The following is a 21186-nucleotide window of genomic DNA, read 5'->3' on the forward strand; positions in this document are numbered from 1 at the left end:
TATAATTGTTTTGATATGTGAAAGTATAAAGCAATACTTTCCAATAGTTGTGGTTGAATTTGGAATTGTAATTGTTTCGATAGATGTACAATAAAAGCATTGATCTCCAATACTTGTGAGTGAATTGGAAGAAAATAGTTTTTATGTGTGAATCATGAAAGCAATACACTCCAATATTGTGACTGAATTTGGAATTATAAGTGTTTTCAATGGTTGAATATGAAAAGCAATACTCATTAATTGTTGTGATTGTATCTGGAATTTCATATCCTGTTTTGTTACAAATAAAAAATAAAATACTTTCATTTTTTGAATAAACAGCATTTCCATCAGATGTTAAGTAGTTACTACTAGGATGAACCGAAATATTTGTTAATTATAATAAAAAGCTTCTCCATGAATTTTTAGAAACTTTTCTGGAATTTGAAACAAAGTGATTGCAGTTTGAGTAAATACTTTATTTTCTAATGAAGTTAAATTTGATCCTTCCTCAAAAGTAACATTTTGGAGTTTATCACAGCAATTAAATACCTTATTATGTATTTTTTCAACAGTGCTGGAATGATAATACTTGTCATTTGTGAAATAGAATAAAATGCACTGCTTCCTATTTCTAGGAGTCCTTCTGGTAAAAGTATCTGATTGACATTAGAACAGCCATTAAATGCATAAGAAGATATTTTTGTAAGTTTCTTGCATGATGATAGATTTATAGTAGTAAGATTTGTACATCCACAAAAACTATTTTTTCCAATTGTAGTTAAGGTTAGGATTTTCTTCAAATGAAAAGGAAAATAAAGTTTTGAGAAGGTAAAAGCATTGATCTTGGATGATTTCGCATGTGGATGATATCCTGAGGTCTAGTGATGTATCATTAACTTTTGTGAGGTTTTTGCCGTCACTAGAAAAAAAAACGTTTGTCAATATCTTTGTAAAGAAGTAATAAAAAAGTAATCATAATGAATTACTCAATTACACCTTCTCCTTACGTCGTTGTTTATGATAGAAATTTGAGAAAAAGATAGAGACCAACGCTCAATAAATTTTGAAAAAAAATTTTAAAAAAATTGAAAGAAACTATCACTATCAAAAATTGACAGTATTCGTTTTCACATTCTCAAAAAATGAAATCTTATCTTTTCTTTTATTATTTTTAGAATTGAAAGATGGAATACAAAAATTTTTTACGGTGCGACCAAAACCAAAGTGAAATTTCACTAAAAGTGACGATTATTTTGAAAATTCATTATCCATGGCAATTATGTATACTATTCATCAGAACCTACTCTGTGGTATCATTTTATTTCTCGATTGATGAAGTTTGAAGAATATTAAATTTGATGATTGAATTATTTGATATTATTTAATAAATATAATTCATCAATACAAAAAAAAATGATTGTGTATACTATATACTTCGATTATTGATATTAAGAAATGCTTTATTGATTAAGACAGATTCAATATTACATTCTTTTGCAAATATTTTCTTTCACATAGTGCAAATATCAATGAAAAAAAAAATGAATCTGGAAATACTTCTTTTTATTATTCAGCATTGAATAATAATAATAAAGAAACAGCAGAACTTATAATTTCATCTGGTGCAAACATTAATAATAAGAAAAAAATAAAAGAAAGAAAACACTTTTTAAAATAGTCGTGATTCTTAAAACATATGATACAAAAACTATATTGTTTCTACATAAGATAATTTTCATTAGGAATAAATATATTTAATAGAAAACAGGATGTTGTTCATTATGATAAAATAAAAATAGTTTTACTTAGTAAGATGTTTCCAGAAAAGATGTGTAGAAGGATAACGTAAAGATTTGAGATTTAAAAGATTATTCGAAACATGTGCAATATGACATGAAATCATAAGTCTTCGTGGAATTCCGGAAGAAACAATCATTTTAAGATAATCTGTGGATGTGTTCTCAATAATAAGAGGACATCGAATGGATTTGCAATCATGGAATGCATCAATCTCAACATCTGAAACTGAAAGTGGGAAATTGATGTATTTCAGATTTAAACAGTTGTTGAATGAATGTTCTTCAATAACAGAAACACTGTCTGATGTAATATTGATTTTCTCAATGTTGTTGCTAGAATTGAATGAATAACTACAGATAACATCGCAGCTAATGTTGAGTTCTTTGTCTTTGAGGAACTCAAGAAAAATAAGTTCCCATTTATTATTGTTTTTGTAGTATAAAGTATTATCAATGCATTTGTATTTTTCTGATGAAAAATTACTGATATTTGTAAGAGATTCGCATTCTGAAATAGAATTAATTGAAAATGTATCAAGTGAGTTTGTTTCACTGAATATAATTGATTTTAGTTTCTTACAATAAAGAAATGAATATTCTGAAATGATTTTAAAAGATTGTGGAATTTTAATACTTAATAATGAAGAACAATTCTCAAATGATTTATATCCAATCTCTTCTGATCCTTCTCGAATTGTAACTTCTTCTAAATTAGTACATCCACAAAAACAATGATAAGGAATATTTGTGATATTACGAACTTTCTTTAATTTAATGCAATTCTCAAATGCATTATTCATAACAGTCAAAACTGGTGATGAAAATGTGAAATTTTCTAAATTATTGCAATCTTTAAATGATGATGTTCCTAATGTTTGTAAATAAGGAAATGAATAATTAAATGATCTTATTTTTGAACAATTTCTAAATGCTTCTTTTCCTATATAAGTTATTTGAGAATCTTCTGTGAAATAAAATTTCTCAATTATAGAATTTTCAAATACTTTTTCGTTGATTTTTTTAACAGATTTAGGAATTGTAATACGAGTATTATCATAATAAGGAAAATATCCCCAATATTCATAAATTATGGCTTGATCAGAATCCATAATCAAGCAGTCTGGTGTAATAAAAGATTTGATTCATTCAGATATGATATTGAAACATTTGTATTTCTTTTAATTGAATAAAAAGCAGGAAATTGAGGATCGTAAAATAGAGTTTTGCAAGTGAACGATAATTTGACTTCTGGCATTTCTGTTGTAACAAAACCAGATCTCTAACAGTCATTGTTGAATTAGGGAATTTAATTAGTTCAAGATTTTCACAACAACCAAATACATATTCACAATGTAGTCTATTGGACCTAAAAAAGTAACATTTATTAAAGTTTGACAATCATAGAAAGCCATTTTTTTCAATCCTTTTCACACTTGATGGAATTATAATTGTTCTGAGATCTGTACCATAAAAGGATTGAACACCAATAGTGTGATTGAATTTGGAATTGTAAATATTCCGATACGTGAATGTAATAAGAAAAACTTTCCAAGAGTTGTGACTGTATTTGGAATTATAATTGTTTTGATATGTGAAAGTATAAAGCAATACTTTCCAATAGTTGTGGTTGAATTTGGAATTGTAATTGTTTCGATAGATGTACAATAAAAGCATTGATCTCAATACTTGTGAGTGAATTTGGAAGAACAATAGTTTTTATGTGTGAATCATGAAAGCAATACACTCCAATAGTTGTGACTGAATTTGGAATTATAAGTGTTTCAATGGTTGAATATGAAAAGCAATACTCATTAATTGTTGTGATTGTATCTGGAATTTCATATCCTGTTTTGTTACAAATAAAAAATAAAACTTTCATTTTTTGAATAAACAGCATTTCCATCAGATGTTAAGTAGTTACTACTAGGATGAACCGAAATATTTGTTAATTTTCCATAATAAAATGCTTCTCCATGAATTTTAGAAACTTTTTCTGGAATTTGAAACAAAGTGATTGCAGTTTGAGTAAATACTTTATTTTCTAATGAAGTTAAATTTGATCCTTCCTCAAAAGTAACATTTTGGAGTTTATCACAGCAATTAAATACCTTATTATGTATTTTTTCAACAGATGCTGGAATGATAATACTTGTCATTTGTGAAATAGAATAAAATGCACTGCTTCCTATTTCTAGGAGTCCTTCTGGTAAAAGTATCTGATTGACATTAGAACAGCCATTAAATGCATAAGAAGATATTTTTGTAAGTTTCTTGCATGATGATAGATTTATAGTAGTAAGATTTGTACATCCACAAAAACTATTTTTTCCAATTGTAGTTAAGTTAGGATTTTCTTCAAATGAAAAGGAAAATAAAGTTTTGAGAAGGTAAAAGCATTGATCTTGGATGATTTCGCATGTGGATGATATCCTGAGGTCTAGTGATGTATCATTAACTTTTGTGAGGTTTTTGCCGTCACTAGAATAAAAACGTTTGTCAATATCTTTGTAAAGAAGTAATAAAAAAGTAATCATAATGAATTACTCAATTACACCTTCTCCTTACGTCGTTGTTTATGATAGAAATTTGAGAAAAAGATAGAGACCAACGCTCAATAAATTTTTGAAAAAAAATTTTAAAAAAATTGAAAGAAACTATCACTATCAAAAATTGACAGTATTCGTTTTCACATTCTCAAAAAAATGAAATCTTATCTTTTCTTTTATTATTTTTAGAATTGAAAGATGGAATACAAAAATTTTTTACGGGTGCGACCAAAACCAAAAGTGAAATTTCACTAAAAGTGACGATTATTTTGAAAATTCATTATCCATGGCAATTATGTATACTATTCATCAGAACCTACTCTGTGGTATCATTTTATTTCTCGATGATGAAGTTTGAAGAATATTAAATTTGATGATTGAATTATTTGATATTATTTAATAAATATAATTCATCAATACAAAAAAAAATGATTGTGTATACTATATACTTCGATTATTGATATTAAGAAATGCTTTATTGATTAAGACAGATTCAATATTACATTCTTTTGCAAATATTTTCTTTCACATAGTGCAAATATCAATGAAAAAAAAAATGAATCTGGAAATACTTCTTTTTATTATTCAGCATTGAATAATAATAATAAAGAAACAGCAGAACTTATAATTTCATCTGGTGCAAACATTAATAATAAGAAAAAAATAAAAGAAAGAAAACACTTTTTAAAATAGTCGTGATTCTTAAAACATATGATACAAAACTATATTGTTTCTACATAAGATAATTTTCATTAGGAATAAATATATTTAATAGAAAACAGGATGTTGTTCATTATGATAAAATAAAAATAGTTTTACTTAGTAAGATGTTTCCAGAAAAGATGTGTAGAAGGATAACGTAAAGATTTGAGATTTAAAAGATTATTCGAAACATGTGCAATATGACATGAAATCATAAGTCTTCGTGGAATTCCGGAAGAAACAATCATTTTAAGATAATCTGTGGATGTGTTCTCAATAATAAGAGGACATCGAATGGATTTGCAATCATGGAATGCATCAATCTCAACATCTGAAACTGAAAGTGGGAAATTGATGTATTTCAGATTTAAACAGTTGTTGAATGAATGTTCTTCAATAACAGAAACACTGTCTGATGTAATATTGATTTTCTCAATGTTGTTGCTAGAATTGAATGAATAACTACAGATAACATCGCAGCTAATGTTGAGTTCTTTGTCTTTTGAGGAACTCAAATGAAAAATAAGTTCCCATTTATTATTGTTTTTGTAGTATAAAGTATTATCAATGCATTTGTATTTTTCTGATGAAAAATTACTGATATTTGTAAGAGATTCGCATTCTGAAATAGAATTAATTGAAAATGTATCAAGTGAGTTTGTTTCACTGAATATAATTGATTTTAGTTTCTTACAATAAAGAAATGAATATTCTGAAATGATTTTAAAAGATTGTGGAATTTTAATACTTAATAATGAAGAACAATTCTCAAATGATTTATATCCAATCTCTTCTGATCCTTCTCGAATTGTAACTTCTTCTAAATTAGTACATCCACAAAAACAATGATAAGGAATATTTGTGATATTACGAACTTTCTTTAATTTAATGCAATTCTCAAATGCATTATTCATAACAGTCAAAACTGGTGATGAAAATGTGAAATTTTCTAAATTATTGCAATCTTTAAATGATGATGTTCCTAATGTTTGTAAATAAGGAAATGAATAATTAAATGATCTTATTTTTGAACAATTTCTAAATGCTTCTTTTCCTATATAAGTTATTTGAGAATCTTCTGTGAAATAAAATTTCTCAATTATAGAATTTTCAAATACTTTTTCGTTGATTTTTTTAACAGATTTAGGAATTGTAATACGAGTATTATCATAATAAGGAAATATCCCCAATATTCATAAATTATGGCTTGATCAGAATCCATAATCAAGCAGTCTGGTGTAATAATAAGATTTGATTCATTCAGATATGAAATTGAAACTTTTGTATTTCTTTTAATTGACAAAAAATAGAAAATCGATAAAATAGAGTTTTGCAAGTGAACGATAATTTGACTTCTGGCATTTCTGTTGTACAAAAAAGATCCTCTAACAGTCATTGTTGAATTAGGGAATTTAATTAGTTCAAGATTTTCACAAACAAATACATATTCATCAATGTAGTCTACTTGGACCTAAAAAAGTAAATTTATTAAAGTGACAATAAGAGAAAGCCACCTCAATCATTTTACACTTGATGGAATTATAATTGTTCTGAGATTGTACCATAAAAGGATTGCACCAAATAGTTGTGATTGAATTTGGAATTGTAAATATTTCCGATATTTGAAATATAAGAAAAACTTTCCAAGAGTTGTGACTGTATTTGGAATTATAATTGTTTTGATATGAAGTATAAAGCAATACTTTCCAATAGTTGTGGTTGAATTTGGAATTGTAATTGTTTCGATAGATGTACAATAAAGCAGATCTCCAATACTTGTGAGTGAATTTGGAAGAACAATAGTTTTTATGTGTGAATCATGAAAGCAATACACTCCAATAGTTGTGACTGAATTTGGAATTATAAGTGTTTCAATGGTTGAATATGAAAAGCAATACTCATTAATTGTTGTGATTGTATCTGGAATTTCATATCCTGTTTTGTTACAAATAAAAAATAAAATACTTTCATTTTTTGAATAAACAGCATTTCCATCAGATGTTAAGTAGTTATTATTTGGATGAACCGAAATATTTGTTAATTTTCCATAATAAAATGCTTCTCCATGAATTTTAGAAACTTTTTCTGGAATTTGAAACAAGTGATTGCAGTTAGTAAATACTATTTTTCTAATGAAGTTAAATTTGATCCTTCCTCAAAAGTAACATTTTGGAGTTTATCACAGCAATTTAAATACCTTATTATGTATTCTTTTAACAGATGCTGGATGATAATACTTGTCATTTGTGTAAATAAAAAATGCACTGCTTCCTATTTTCAGGAGTCCTTCTGGTAAAAGTATCTGATTGACATTAGGCATTAAAAATGCATAAGAAGATATTTTTGTAAGTTTCTTGCATGATGATAGATTTATAGTAGTAAGATTTGTACATCCACAAAAACTATTTTTTCCAATTGTAGTTAAGTTAGGATTTCTTCAAATGAAAAGGAAAATAAAGTTTGAGAAGGTAAAAAGCATTGATCTTGGATGATTTGCATGTGGATGATATCCTGAGGTCTAGTGATGTATCATTAACTTTTGTAGGTTTTTGCCGTCACTAGAATAAAAACGTTTGTCAAATATCTTTGTAAAGAAGTAATAAAAAAGTAATCATAATGAATTACTCAATTACACCTTCTCCTTACGTCGTTGTTTATGATAGAAATTGAGAAAAAGATAGAGACCAACAATAAATTTTTCTCAATAAATTTGAAAAAAAATTTTAAAAAAATTGAAAGAAACTATCACTATCATATCAAAAATTGACAGTATTCGTTTTCACATTCTCAAAAAAATGAAATCTTATCTTTTCTTTTATTATTTTTAGAATTGAAAGATGGAATACAAAAATTTTTACGGGTGCGAAACCAAAACAAAAGTGAAATTTCACTAAAAGTGACGATTATTTTGAAAATTCATTATCCATGGCAATTATGTATTACTATTCATCAGAACCTACTCTGTGGTATCATTTTATTTCTCGATGATGAAGTTTGAAGAATATTAAATTTGATGATTGAATTATTTGATATTATTTAATAAATATAAATTCATCAATACAAAAAAAAATGATTGTGTATACTATATACTTCGATTATTGATATTAAGAAATGCTTTATTGATTAAGACAGATTCAATATTACATTCTTTTGCAAATATTTTCTTTCACATAGTGCAAATATCAATGAAAAAAAAAATGAATCTGGAAATACTTCTTTTTATTATTCAGCATTGAATAATAATAATAAAGAAACAGCAGAACTTATAATTTCATCTGGTGCAAACATTAATAATAAGAAAAAAATAAAAGAAAGAAAACACTTTTTAAAATAGTCGTGATTCTTAAAACATATGATACAAAACTATATTGTTTCTACATAAGATAATTTTCATTAGGAATAAATATATAGAAGTAAAAACAGGATGATTAATAAAAATAGTTTTACTTAGTAAGATGTTTCCAGAAAAGATGTGTAGAAGGATAACGTAAAGATTTGAGATTTAAAAGATTATTCGAAACATGTGCAATATGACATGAAATCATAAGTCTTCGTGGAATTCCGGAAGAAACAATCATTTTAAGATAATCTGTGGATGTGTTCTCAATAATAAGAGGACATCGAATGGATTTGCAATCATGGAATGCATCAATCTCAACATCTGAAACTGAAAGTGGGAAATTGATGTATTTCAGATTTAAACAGTTGTTGAATGAATGTTCTTCAATAACAGAAACACTGTCTGATGTAATATTGATTTTCTCAATGTTGTTGCTAGAATTGAATGAATAACTACAGATAACATCGCAGCTAATGTTGAGTTCTTTGTCTTTTGAGGAACTCAAATGAAAAATAAGTTCCCATTTATTATTGTTTTTGTAGTATAAAGTATTATCAATGCATTTGTATTTTTCTGATGAAAAATTACTGATATTTGTAAGAGATTCGCATTCTGAAATAGAATTAATTGAAAATGTATCAAGTGAGTTTGTTTCACTGAATATAATTGATTTTAGTTTCTTACAATAAAGAAATGAATATTCTGAAATGATTTTAAAAGATTGTGGAATTTTAATACTTAATAATGAAGAACAATTCTCAAATGATTTATATCCAATCTCTTCTGATCCTTCTCGAATTGTAACTTCTTCTAAATTAGTACATCCACAAAAACAATGATAAGGAATATTTGTGATATTACGACTTTCTTTAATTTAATGCAATTCTCAAATGCATTATTCATAACAGTCAAAACTGGTGATGAAAATGTGAAATTTTCTAAATTATTGCAATCTTTAAATGATGATGTTCCTAATGTTTGTAAATAAGGAAATGAATAATTAAATGATCTTATTTTGAACAATTTCTAAATGCTTCTTTTCCTATATAAGTTATTTGAGAATCTTCTGTGAAATAAAATTTCTCAATTATAGAATTTTCAAATACTTTTTCGTTGATTTTTTTAACAGATTTAGGAATTGTAATACGAGTATTATCATAATAAGGAAAATATCCCCAATATTCATAAATTATGGCTTGATCAGAATCCATAATCAAGCAGTCTGGTGTAATAATAAGATTTGATTCATTCAGATATGATATTGAAACATTTGTATTTCTTTTAATTGAATAAAAAGCAGGAAATTGAGGATCGTAAAATAGAGTTTTGCAAGTGAACGATAATTTGACTTCTGGCATTTCTGTTGTAACAAAACCAGATCCTCTAAAGTCATTGTTGAATTAGGGAATTTAATTAGTTCAAGATTTTCACAACAACCAAATACATATTCACCAATGTAGTCTATGGACCTAAAAAGTAACATTTATTAAAGTTGATGAACAATCTAGAAAGCCATTTTTTCATCCTTTCACACTTGATGGAAATTATAATTGTGTCTGAGATCTGTACCAATAAAGGATTGAAACACCAATAGTTGTGATTGAATTTGGAATTGTAAATATTCGATACGTGAATGTAATTAAGAAAAACTTTCCAAGAGTTGTGACTGTATTTGGAATTATAATTGGTTTTTGATATGTGAAAGTATAAAGCAATACTTTCCAATAGTTTGTGGAGATTGAATTGTGTAATTGTTTCGATAGATTGTACAATAAAAGCATTGATCTCCAATACTTGTGAGTGAATTTGGAAGAACAATAGTTTTTATGTGTGAATCATGAAAGCAATACACTCCAATAGTTGTGACTGAATTTGGAATTATAAGTGTTTCAATGGTTGAATATGAAAAGCAATACTCATTAATTGTTGTGATTGTATCTGGAATTTCATATCCTGTTTTGTTACAAATAAAAAATAAAATACTTTCATTTTTTGAATAAACAGCATTTCCATCAGATGTTAAGTAGTTACTACTAGGATGAACCGAAATATTTGTTAATTTTCCATAATAAAATGCTTCTCCATGAATTTTAGAAACTTTTTCTGGAATTTGAAACAAAGTGATTGCAGTTTGAGTAAATACTTTATTTTCTAATGAAGTTAAATTTGATCCTTCCTCAAAAGTAACATTTTGGAGTTTATCACAGCAATTAAATACCTTATTATGTATTTTTTCAACAGATGCTGGAATGATAATACTTGTCATTTGTGAAATAGAATAAAATGCACTGCTTCCTATTTCTAGGAGTCCTTCTGGTAAAAGTATCTGATTGACATTAGAACAGCCATTAAATGCATAAGAAGATATTTTTGTAAGTTTCTTGCATGATGATAGATTTATAGTAGTAAGATTTGTACATCCACAAAAACTATTTTTTCCAATTGTAGTTAAGTTAGGATTTTCTTCAAATGAAAAGGAAAATAAAGTTTTGAGAAGGTAAAAGCATTGATCTTGGATGATTTCGCATGTGGATGATATCCTGAGGTCTAGTGATGTATCATTAACTTTTGTGAGGTTTTTGCCGTCACTAGAATAAAAACGTTTGTCAATATCTTTGTAAAGAAGTAATAAAAAAGTAATCATAATGAATTACTCAATTACACCTTCTCCTTACGTCGTTGTTTATGATAGAAATTTGAGAAAAAGATAGAGACCAACGCTCAATAAATTTTGAAAAAAAATTTTAAAAAAATTGAAAGAAACTATCACTATCAAAAATTGACAGTATTCGTTTTCACATTCTCAAAAAAATGAAATCTTATCTTTTCTTTTATTATTTTTAGAATTGAAAGATGGAATACAAAAATTTTTTACGGGTGCGACCAAAACCAAAAGTGAAATTTCACTAAAAGTGACGATTATTTTGAAAATTCATTATCCATGGCAATTATGTATACTATTCATCAGAACCTACTCTGTGGTATCATTTTATTTCTCGATGATGAAGTTTGAAGAATATTAAATTTGATGATTGAATTATTTGATATTATTTAATAAATATAATTCATCAATACAAAAAAAAATGATTGTGTATACTATATACTTCGATTATTGATATTAAGAAATGCTTTATTGATTAAGACAGATTCAATATTACATTCTTTTGCAAATATTTTCTTTCACATAGTGCAAATATCAATGAAAAAAAAAATGAATCTGGAAATACTTCTTTTTATTATTCAGCATTGAATAATAATAATAAAGAAACAGCAGAACTTATAATTTCATCTGGTGCAAACATTAATAATAAGAAAAAAATAAAAGAAAGAAAACACTTTTTAAAATAGTCGTGATTCTTAAAACATATGATACAAAACTATATTGTTTCTACATAAGATAATTTTCATTAGGAATAAATATATTTAATAGAAAACAGGATGTTGTTCATTATGATAAAATAAAAATAGTTTTACTTAGTAAGATGTTTCCAGAAAAGATGTGTAGAAGGATAACGTAAAGATTTGAGATTTAAAAGATTATTCGAAACATGTGCAATATGACATGAAATCATAAGTCTTCGTGGAATTCCGGAAGAAACAATCATTTTAAGATAATCTGTGGATGTGTTCTCAATAATAAGAGGACATCGAATGGATTTGCAATCATGGAATGCATCAATCTCAACATCTGAAACTGAAAGTGGGAAATTGATGTATTTCAGATTTAAACAGTTGTTGAATGAATGTTCTTCAATAACAGAAACACTGTCTGATGTAATATTGATTTTCTCAATGTTGTTGCTAGAATTGAATGAATAACTACAGATAACATCGCAGCTAATGTTGAGTTCTTTGTCTTTTGAGGAACTCAAATGAAAAATAAGTTCCCATTTATTATTGTTTTTGTAGTATAAAGTATTATCAATGCATTTGTATTTTTCTGATGAAAAATTACTGATATTTGTAAGAGATTCGCATTCTGAAATAGAATTAATTGAAAATGTATCAAGTGAGTTTGTTTCACTGAATATAATTGATTTTAGTTTCTTACAATAAAGAAATGAATATTCTGAAATGATTTTAAAAGATTGTGGAATTTTAATACTTAATAATGAAGAACAATTCTCAAATGATTTATATCCAATCTCTTCTGATCCTTCTCGAATTGTAACTTCTTCTAAATTAGTACATCCACAAAAACAATGATAAGGAATATTTGTGATATTACGAACTTTCTTTAATTTAATGCAATTCTCAAATGCATTATTCATAACAGTCAAAACTGGTGATGAAAATGTGAAATTTTCTAAATTATTGCAATCTTTAAATGATGATGTTCCTAATGTTTGTAAATAAGGAAATGAATAATTAAATGATCTTATTTTTGAACAATTTCTAAATGCTTCTTTTCCTATATAAGTTATTTGAGAATCTTCTGTGAAATAAAATTTCTCAATTATAGAATTTTCAAATACTTTTTCGTTGATTTTTTTAACAGATTTAGGAATTGTAATACGAGTATTATCATAATAAGGAAAGTATCCCCAATATTCATAAATTATGGCTTGATCAGAATCCATAATCAAGCAGTCTGGTGTAATAATAAGATTTGATTCATTCAGATATGAAATTGAAACTTTGTATTTCTTTGAATTGAATCAAAAATAGAATTTTGAGAATCATAAAATAGAGTTTTGCAAGTGAAGGATAATTTGACTTCTGGCATTTCTGTTGTAACAAAACCAGATCCTCTAACAGTCATTGTTGAATTAGGGAATTTAATTAGTTTAAGATTTTCACAATATTCAAATACATATTGATCAATGTAGTCTACTGGACCTAAAAAAGTAACTTCATGTAAATGATGACAATAAGAGAAAGCACCTCTTAGAATCATGTTTACACTTGCCGGAATTATAATTGAATCGAGATTTGTACTATAAAAGGATTGCTCCCAAATAGTTGTGATTGAATTTGGAATTGTAAATGTTCCGATATTTGCAAATATTAAGAATCTCTCTCCAAGAGTTGTGACTGTATTTGGAATTATAATTGTTTTGATGGATGAAGATACAAAGCAACTCTCTCCAATAGTTGTGGTTGAATTTGGAATTGTAATTGTTTCGATAGATGTATATTGAAAGCAATACATTCCAATACTTGTGAGTGAATTTGGAAGAACAATAGTTTTGATGTGTGAATCATGAAAACAATACTTTCCAATAGTTGTGACAGAATTTGGAATTATAAGTGTTTCAATTGTTGAATATGAAAAGCAATACTCATTAATTGTTGTGATTGTATCTGGAATTTCATATCCTGTTTTGTTACAAATAAAAAATAAAATACTTTCATTTTTTGAATAAACAGCATTTCCATCAGATGTTAAGTAGTTATTATTTGGATGAACCGAAATATTTGTTAATTTTCCATAATAAAATGCTTCTCCATGAATTTTAGAAACTTTTTCTGGAATTTGAAACGTAGTAATTGCAGTATAGGTAAATACATATCTTTCTAATGAAGTTAAATTTGATCCTTCTTCCAAAGTAACATTTTGTAGTTTATCACAATAATTAAATTCAGCTTTTTCTATTCTTTTAACAGATGCTGGTATAATAATACTTGTCATTTGTGTTACATACCAAAATGCATCTCTTCCTATTTCAAGGAGTCCTTCTGGTAAAAGTATCTGATTGACATTAGTGCAGTAATAAAATGCACCAGAAGATATTTTTGTAAGTTTCTTGCATGATGATAGATTTATAATAGTAAGATTTGTACATCCACTAAAACTTGAACTTCCAATTGTAGTTAAGTTAGGATTTTCTTCAAATGAAAAGGAAAATAAAGTTTTGAGAAGGTAAAAGCATTGATCTTGGATGATTTCGCATGTGGATGATATCCTGAGGTCTAGTGATGTATCATTAACTTTTGTGAGGTTTTTGCCGTCACTAGAATAAAAACGTTTGTCAATATCTTTGTAAAGAAGTAATAAAAAAGTAATCATAATGAATTACTCAATTACACCTTCTCCTTACGTCGTTGTTTATGATAGAAATTTGAGAAAAAGATAGAGACCAACGCTCAATAAATTTTGAAAAAAAAAATTTTAAAAAAATTGAAAGAAACTATCACTATCAAAAATTGACAGTATTCGTTTTCACATTCTCAAAAAAATGAAATCTTATCTTTTCTTTTATTATTTTTAGAATTGAAAGATGGAATACAAAAATTTTTTACGGGTGCGACCAATAACAAAAGTGAAATTTCACTAAAAGTGACGATTATTTTGAAAATTCATTATCCATGGCAATTATGATTACTATTCATCAGATCCTACTCTGTACTATCATTTTATGCTTGATGATGAAGTTTGAAGATTATTTAAAATTTGATTATTGAATTATTGGAATAATATTCCATGATTCGTCAACACCAACTTGGCTCCGTTATTAGTTTAAAAATCATTAATAATCGTAACCGAAAATTAAAATTACTTACAATTCGCATAAGAATGTTTTAGGTGTTATATTACAAACAATGTGATAATGCATAGGAAGCATTAATACAACAAAACTGATAATATATATAAAGATATTAATATATCTTACCATCGAGCAATACGATCTGCAATTTCTTTGGACTTTTCTTCATCAACCTCTTGCTTTTTTTCAAATCTTCTTCTTTCATAACCATTAGATCTATCAATTCCATCCCACCAAGGGCCAGGATGTATTCCAAACCTATTAGGCTGACCAGGAATGTAATCTATTAGTGGTTTTTCTGTCTTTTTGTTCATCATTATGAAAAATGGATCAGCTGCGCTAATTTCTTTCTTTTTAGGTTGTTCCTCTACTTTTTTCTCACTGATCATCTTCTGAAATTCATTCCATCTATCTTCTCCTTCTTTTGAATTCAATTCAATATCAGAATTTGATTCTTCTTCTTCGATTTTTTCTGGTTCTTTTGTTTCTTCCTTGCTTTTTCCTGTAATCTGTTCTATTTTTTCTTGTGTTTCTTCATCCCAGCCGCCTAATTTTTTTTCCTTATAGCCAATAACTTTAATTGGTTGTCTATTTCTATTGAAGTCCTTAAATGAATAGGAATTGTTCGTTGGTCTTGATGAAATATTATTAATATTGAACCCTCTCATGAAAGGGCAAAAAAATGAAAAAGTGACGCGACGATAAAAGATTTTAGATTTTTTTCATATGACTCAAGCCACAATCAACATAGTTCCATCAAACAACGCCCAATTTTTAACAGCCGAAGAACTTAATGATCCTAACAATGAAATCATTTTCGTCCAGCACTCAAAGGATGTTGATATTGAAAAAATTCAAGCCGAGTTAAATAGAATGCAAGAGCATAAGAGAGGAAAAGAGGTTGCTGTAACCGAGATTCCTGGAGCAAATTGCTATCCATTAGCTTTTGACGATGGTACTTTAGTTCTTACAAAGAAAGTTGACCATTACTATGTTGCCTTACCCAAGAAATCAAATTAGAGAATGATTAATATAATTTTCATAAATTAGAGTTATTTACAAAAAAAATTATATCTTTTTTTTTATAAAATTACAATCATCAAATTCATCTTAATTTACCTATTTATGTGCAATGACATTATCATTTATAACTTTGTACAAAAGTCTTATTGAAATATTTTTATTGTGATTATTATGTTTGATCTTAATGAATTCTGATGCTTTAGTTTATCCATGGTTAAAAATTGATTATATTTATCGTTAAATTCAAAAATCATGAAAATAAATCAAAATATTTTCTAAAAAAATGCTTAAAAAGGTAGTAATAATTAACAACCAAGATTAATATATATTTGTTTAGTTATTTGTAAAGACCAAGGATCTCTGTTTCGTTATATTCCGGGATATCGAATGGAATTACTGTATTGTTATGAAGGAACTCGATGATTGTCTTCATATTCCTTGATCCCTCAAACTGCATTGGTTTTGGGCTTGTTCCATTCCATAAAAGTAAAGTTGGGTATCCATCAATTTCTGGAAACTCTGATGGCTTATCGTTTGCGTCATCATCGTATACGTACAACATGTTTGGAGTTCCATGGAGTACGTGAGCTGTTGCGTTGAGCACTGGTTTCAGGCGTTTGCAATGTCCGCACCAAGGAGCTGTAACTGCGACCAATGTGTTGTTCTTTGAGTCGAGGACAAGGTTCTTGAAGGATTTCCTTGTTACTTCCTTGAGAGGACCGTAATTATTCAATTGTGATTCAGCCTTTGAAAGAGGAGTTGGTTCGAGTTCGCCATTGAGAACTTTAGCAACATAGTTTTCAATATATTTGATATCAAAGATGTCTCCATCTTCCAAAGTCTGGAAATATCTTTCTGTACGGCTTGTAGTGTTTTTAATTAAGAAGAATGGCTGTAAGACGGACTCGAGTTTAAGTTGACGTAATGTTGGCGCAATGTATTCGCGTGGAAGGGCTAAAGCAAATAATTTTTCACCAAATTTTGACTTCAAGTAGCCAAGCTTCGAATACATCTTTTCTGCTGATTCTGTATCATTGACATCAACGATATATGTAGCAACGAATGGCTTTGTCTTGATTAATGATTGATTATAGGAATCTACATCGCATTTGCTGATTTCTTCAACGGAAGATTTGATTTGGAGTAACTGTCTATCGCAGGATCTGTAGAGGTAAAGACCTGATTCAACATCTGGGAGTCCGATTTCTTTAAACAAGGAAGGACTGACAAGAAAGACTGATTGTGTAGCATACTCCTTAGGAATTGTCTGGATGCCAACTCCGAAGATAGTATTTATCTCCATGTTAAATAATCCTTTTAATTCTCCGGAAGTTTTAACTTGGTAATTCTGAGAATTCTTAATGAAATTGAGCCAGCGAAGGAACAATCCTGATGTTTCTGCCTTGAATGGTGAATTAATAATCTCTCCATTCTCGAATGCAATGACTGATTTAGTTTTAACATTGAATTTTTCGCTTTCGTTTGCTGGTGCTGTGCAGAATCTTATAGAATCCTTATTCTTAAATATACCATAGTTAGCATATTCAATATTCTGTGGATAATCAATTCCGAAAAATACGACTGATTTTCCTGGAGCTTTAACGAAGTTTTCAAGTTCAGATCCAACAAGATTAGGAAGGTTTTCCGATGAATTTTGAGTAGTAACGCGAATAGCTAGTAATAATCCAAACATATGAAATGACAAAAATGTCATATTGCCACTTTACATGACATTTATTATTGTTTCAACCATCTTTGTTATAAAAAATCCAAATATTAAAGAGAGAGAGATATTCTTACTGCAACAATTTAAAGCTATTCGTGGATTGTAAAAATGGTTTTTCATGAGATTTTTCGTTGATTCTTAACAAATTTTAAAATTTTCATAATAAAAATGCATAAACTCATGTGAAATTATCATACGCTTAAACCACTTTTGATTTTGTGAAGGAAAATTTTTCCAAAAAAAATCGAAAAATTTGAAAATAATGAAAAAATTTATGATTTTCATTATAAAAAGATTAAAATAGAAAAATTTTTGAATTTTGATAATAGATATTTTTACTTAATCTTTCATTTTATCGCATTAACAATATTAAAAATGTGCTTGATTTCAAAATTTAAAAGATTATTAGTAAAACTAATAGAAAAAACGACCTTAGACACAGAAAATAACAAATAAATATCTGATTTTTAACTAATATAAACACATGTATTTTATTCTTAATATAAAGTGGATTCTAATCCTTATTAATCTCTTGCTTTGAGATCGAGTATGAATTTCTAACAACTACATCCCATACATCTGGACTACGATCAAATATTTCGAATTTACCAATAATATCTTTATCTGTTGTTTCGTAAACATGGGAAATTAAATGAACCCATTGCTGTGATTCATTTAAGAATGTCCATCCACGGCTTTTCAATTCCTTTGCGGCAAAATATTGATATGGAGAATTTGGAAAATAATAAAATATATAAAACAATATGTATATATCGTAGTATTGAAACATTTCTGGTTGCAACAATTTCATGGCTGGACGTTTTGGAAAGTCGGGATTTATTTTTTCATCTTCTGGCTGATATTGAACGAAGTCAAAAGGTAAATCTGGAACCATTTTCATTGATTGCTCGAATTCTCTTGAAATATTATCTTCCTCTATAATTTTGTTGTATTGTTGAATATCATTTTTTGCTTTTTTAGGATTTTGCAGGGAAATATGCTGCTGAGGTACTGCAGGTGGCATCATTTCCATTTTAAACAGATCAGAAAAGTCTTCGTTCTCTGCAGGTTTCTTGGAAATTGGAGACTTACTCATTGATGTCACGTTTATTGCCACTTTTTATTATAAACAAAAAATGAATGATTCTAATTTCAACCAAATGGATGCATTCACTTTATTTTGTTATAAAAACAGAGAGATGGTAATGACACAGAATCCAAATCTACCAGTATTAGAGGTAAATAACAAATTAAATGAAATGTGGATGAATTTGAGCGATTCTGAAAGGATGCAATACACTGAAGCTGCTGCAAGCAATAACCAACAGAAGAAAGATCAACAACAGCAATATACTTATGGTCATACGAACTCTCAAATGAATGGAATTGATTTGAATTTAATGCATACTCCAGAATGGCCAACAGACCCTCACAAATACTTAGTATGGCTTGGAGCTCAAGTTCTTCAGCAACTTCCTCAGTTTGTTCAAGATAATCCTGACAGTGATATTGCAAACCTCGTTTCAAAGATCAGATTTAACCCATCAAAGCCAGACAACATGTAATATCAAAATACGAAACCTTTTTAATTTTGCCAAATTAATATTTTTGAACTTATCTAATTTTTCGATTATTTCCTATTCTACCAAATATTAGCCTTACATAAGGTCATCTCAATACAGTTTACGGACATATAATCATAATCTTAGCAACATTGTGCCAATTATGATCGTTATATAGTATAAATCCTTTTACAGATACTGTTACTTTTTGTAGGCTAGATACTTAATAAAATTTTGTTTGTTTTAATACTCATAACGTATTTTTTTCAACAATTAGAATAAATCTAGTGAGTTCAATTGCTTATAAATCTTGTATCGATTTAATGCCGAACGCATTGTAGTTTTAAAAAGATATATCATATTTTATCATATAAGTTTAACATAATAAACAATTTTACAGTAAAATTACCAGTACTCTTGCCAGATTGGCTTATGACTAAGATTCTGATGTTCAATCATAGTCGGCTTTAATTCGTAATTAGGATGATGGATTGGAATCATGTTTTGAGCAAGCTTAAATCTGTATTCCATGATGAAATCAACTTCATCCTTCGAAAGATTTGCTGGGATATTTCTATAAATAGCTGCTGAATGCTTATTATGTTGTTGACCAATATTTTGAACAACTTTATTGTGATTATCGAATATGGTATCCTTCTTCCAGTTTTGAACCGGAACTTTGAAGGCAGTGCCTGAGTGCAAGCAACCTCTTGTAATTTTAACGTTTGGATCAAGTTTTTCTGGATGTTCTTTCCTAACTTCTTGTAATTTCTTATTTTGTTTACGTCCATTAACTTTTGTTTGCTTATAAATCTTGTCAATCTCGCTGAGTAATTGATCTGCGCGCTTATTCAGCGACATTTAACGTATGAACTTTACAATGTCAAAGTTTACTTGTCAGATTTCTAATATGGAGTTCTTTAAATGGGTCCGCGACACAATGGGTAAGCAAGAGGTTATCCACTTCCCAGAAGCTGGCTTCAAATATTTAGAGAATCAGCCTCCGAAAAACCCACAATATTTAACATTTCACAAGGAAGTCATCCAATTCATTCAGGATATCATTCCAACACCAACTGATATTGCTGTAAGAAGATACATTGTCGATATTATATGCACGAGAATTCGTCAATTTTTCGAATCCAAGAAACATGAAATAGTCATCATTCTTCCTTGTGGTTCATGCTTGAATGGTACATTCCTTCCTAATGGTGATATCGATCTTGCTCTATTCCTTCATCCAATGACCGAAGAAATCTTAACCATCATGACTCATATACGTGAATGCTTAAAGGACATTGCAATCGAAAATTCATGGAACCCAATTCCACAGGCTCGTGTTCCTGTCGTTAAATTTGTCGTTAAACCAGGTATTCATATTGATATCTCAATTGATGAATTGCACGGACCTTTATCAGTCAACCCAGTTCGTGCCATCTTCTTAAAGTTCCCATGCTTGTTACCAGCTCAAATTCTTATCAAAATTATGCTTTATCACTACAAACTTGATTCTCCTTTCTCTGGAGGCATTTCGTCGTATGTCCTTCAAATTATGCTTCTAGCTTACATCCAATATGGATCTAGCGATAACATTACAGATCTTATTGTTGGATTTTTCAAATTCTATGGACAAGAATTCAACTTCACACTTACAGGAATCGATGTAGTTGGAAATGGTCGTTTCTTCTCTAGACTGAAAGAAAATTGCTTAAATCTCGAATCTCCTTCTACAATGTACATCAGAGATCCAATGAACCCTAATAACGTTTTAGGACACAACGCTTTCAAGATGGCCCAAGTTAAAGATCTATTTTCTAAAACTTACCACATGATCACTCATGGCCACGGAACTGAGTTTATTAACGAGCTTAGAAAGGAACTTCCTGAATTTAGAGCATATCAGAAGGAACTTGAAGCTTTTGCCTTTAAGAATGGCATTGTCCCTGTTTAAATTTCATAATAAAATTTAGTTTATGTAATCATCTCATATAAGCAAATAACATTATTTTTAAAGGCTT

General features: G+C 28.2%; 7 protein-coding genes and 1 pseudogene across 8 annotated transcripts; 3 read left to right on the plus strand and 5 right to left on the minus strand.

Annotated features, from left to right (window-relative positions):
* Window positions 1-11839: 11839 nt before the first annotated feature.
* Window positions 11840-14455, minus strand: TVAGG3_1006420 (annotated as a pseudogene). The gene has a single exon: window positions 11840-14379. A coding segment is annotated over exon 1 (2540 nt).
* A 524-nt stretch (window positions 14456-14979) lies between these two features.
* TVAGG3_1006430 (pre-mRNA-splicing factor of RES complex family) lies at window positions 14980-15525 on the minus strand (the record flags this gene model as incomplete). Its single annotated transcript, XM_001310692.1, has 1 exon — window positions 14980-15525. The coding sequence occupies one exon, from the start codon at window positions 15523-15525 to the stop codon at window positions 14980-14982; it is 546 nt and encodes a 181-aa protein (XP_001310693.1).
* Window positions 15526-15572: 47 nt separating this feature from the next.
* TVAGG3_1006440 (uncharacterized protein) lies at window positions 15573-15914 on the plus strand (the record flags this gene model as incomplete). The annotated part of the gene is made up of 1 exon (XM_001310691.1): window positions 15584-15877. The coding sequence occupies one exon, from the start codon at window positions 15584-15586 to the stop codon at window positions 15875-15877; it is 294 nt and encodes a 97-aa protein (XP_001310692.1).
* A 272-nt stretch (window positions 15915-16186) lies between these two features.
* On the minus strand, window positions 16187-17579 carry TVAGG3_1006450 (intramolecular oxidoreductase activity, transposing S-S bonds; the record flags this gene model as incomplete). Its single annotated transcript, XM_001310690.2, has 1 exon — window positions 16218-17573. The coding sequence occupies one exon, from the start codon at window positions 17571-17573 to the stop codon at window positions 16218-16220; it is 1356 nt and encodes a 451-aa protein (XP_001310691.1).
* A 389-nt stretch (window positions 17580-17968) lies between these two features.
* On the minus strand, window positions 17969-18702 carry TVAGG3_1006460 (nuclear-transcribed mRNA catabolic process, deadenylation-dependent decay; the record flags this gene model as incomplete). The annotated part of the gene is made up of 1 exon (XM_001310689.1): window positions 18121-18702. One exon carries the CDS (start codon window positions 18700-18702, stop codon window positions 18121-18123), a length of 582 nt encoding a protein of 193 aa, XP_001310690.1.
* A 40-nt stretch (window positions 18703-18742) lies between these two features.
* TVAGG3_1006470 (HMG-box family) lies at window positions 18743-19171 on the plus strand (the record flags this gene model as incomplete). The annotated part of the gene is made up of 1 exon (XM_001310688.1): window positions 18743-19171. The coding sequence occupies one exon, from the start codon at window positions 18743-18745 to the stop codon at window positions 19169-19171; it is 429 nt and encodes a 142-aa protein (XP_001310689.1).
* A 402-nt stretch (window positions 19172-19573) lies between these two features.
* Window positions 19574-20029, minus strand: TVAGG3_1006480 (uncharacterized protein; the record flags this gene model as incomplete). The annotated part of the gene is made up of 1 exon (XM_001310687.1): window positions 19574-20029. The coding sequence occupies one exon, from the start codon at window positions 20027-20029 to the stop codon at window positions 19574-19576; it is 456 nt and encodes a 151-aa protein (XP_001310688.1).
* Window positions 20030-20066: 37 nt separating this feature from the next.
* TVAGG3_1006490 (polynucleotide adenylyltransferase protein) lies at window positions 20067-21163 on the plus strand (the record flags this gene model as incomplete). The annotated part of the gene is made up of 1 exon (XM_001310686.2): window positions 20079-21119. The coding sequence occupies one exon, from the start codon at window positions 20079-20081 to the stop codon at window positions 21117-21119; it is 1041 nt and encodes a 346-aa protein (XP_001310687.1).
* Window positions 21164-21186: the final 23 nt, after the last annotated feature.

Source organism: Trichomonas vaginalis, chromosome I, assembly GCF_026262505.1.
Source record: "Trichomonas vaginalis G3 chromosome I, whole genome shotgun sequence".
In the NCBI taxonomy this organism is placed as follows: Eukaryota; Parabasalia; order Trichomonadida; family Trichomonadidae; genus Trichomonas; species Trichomonas vaginalis.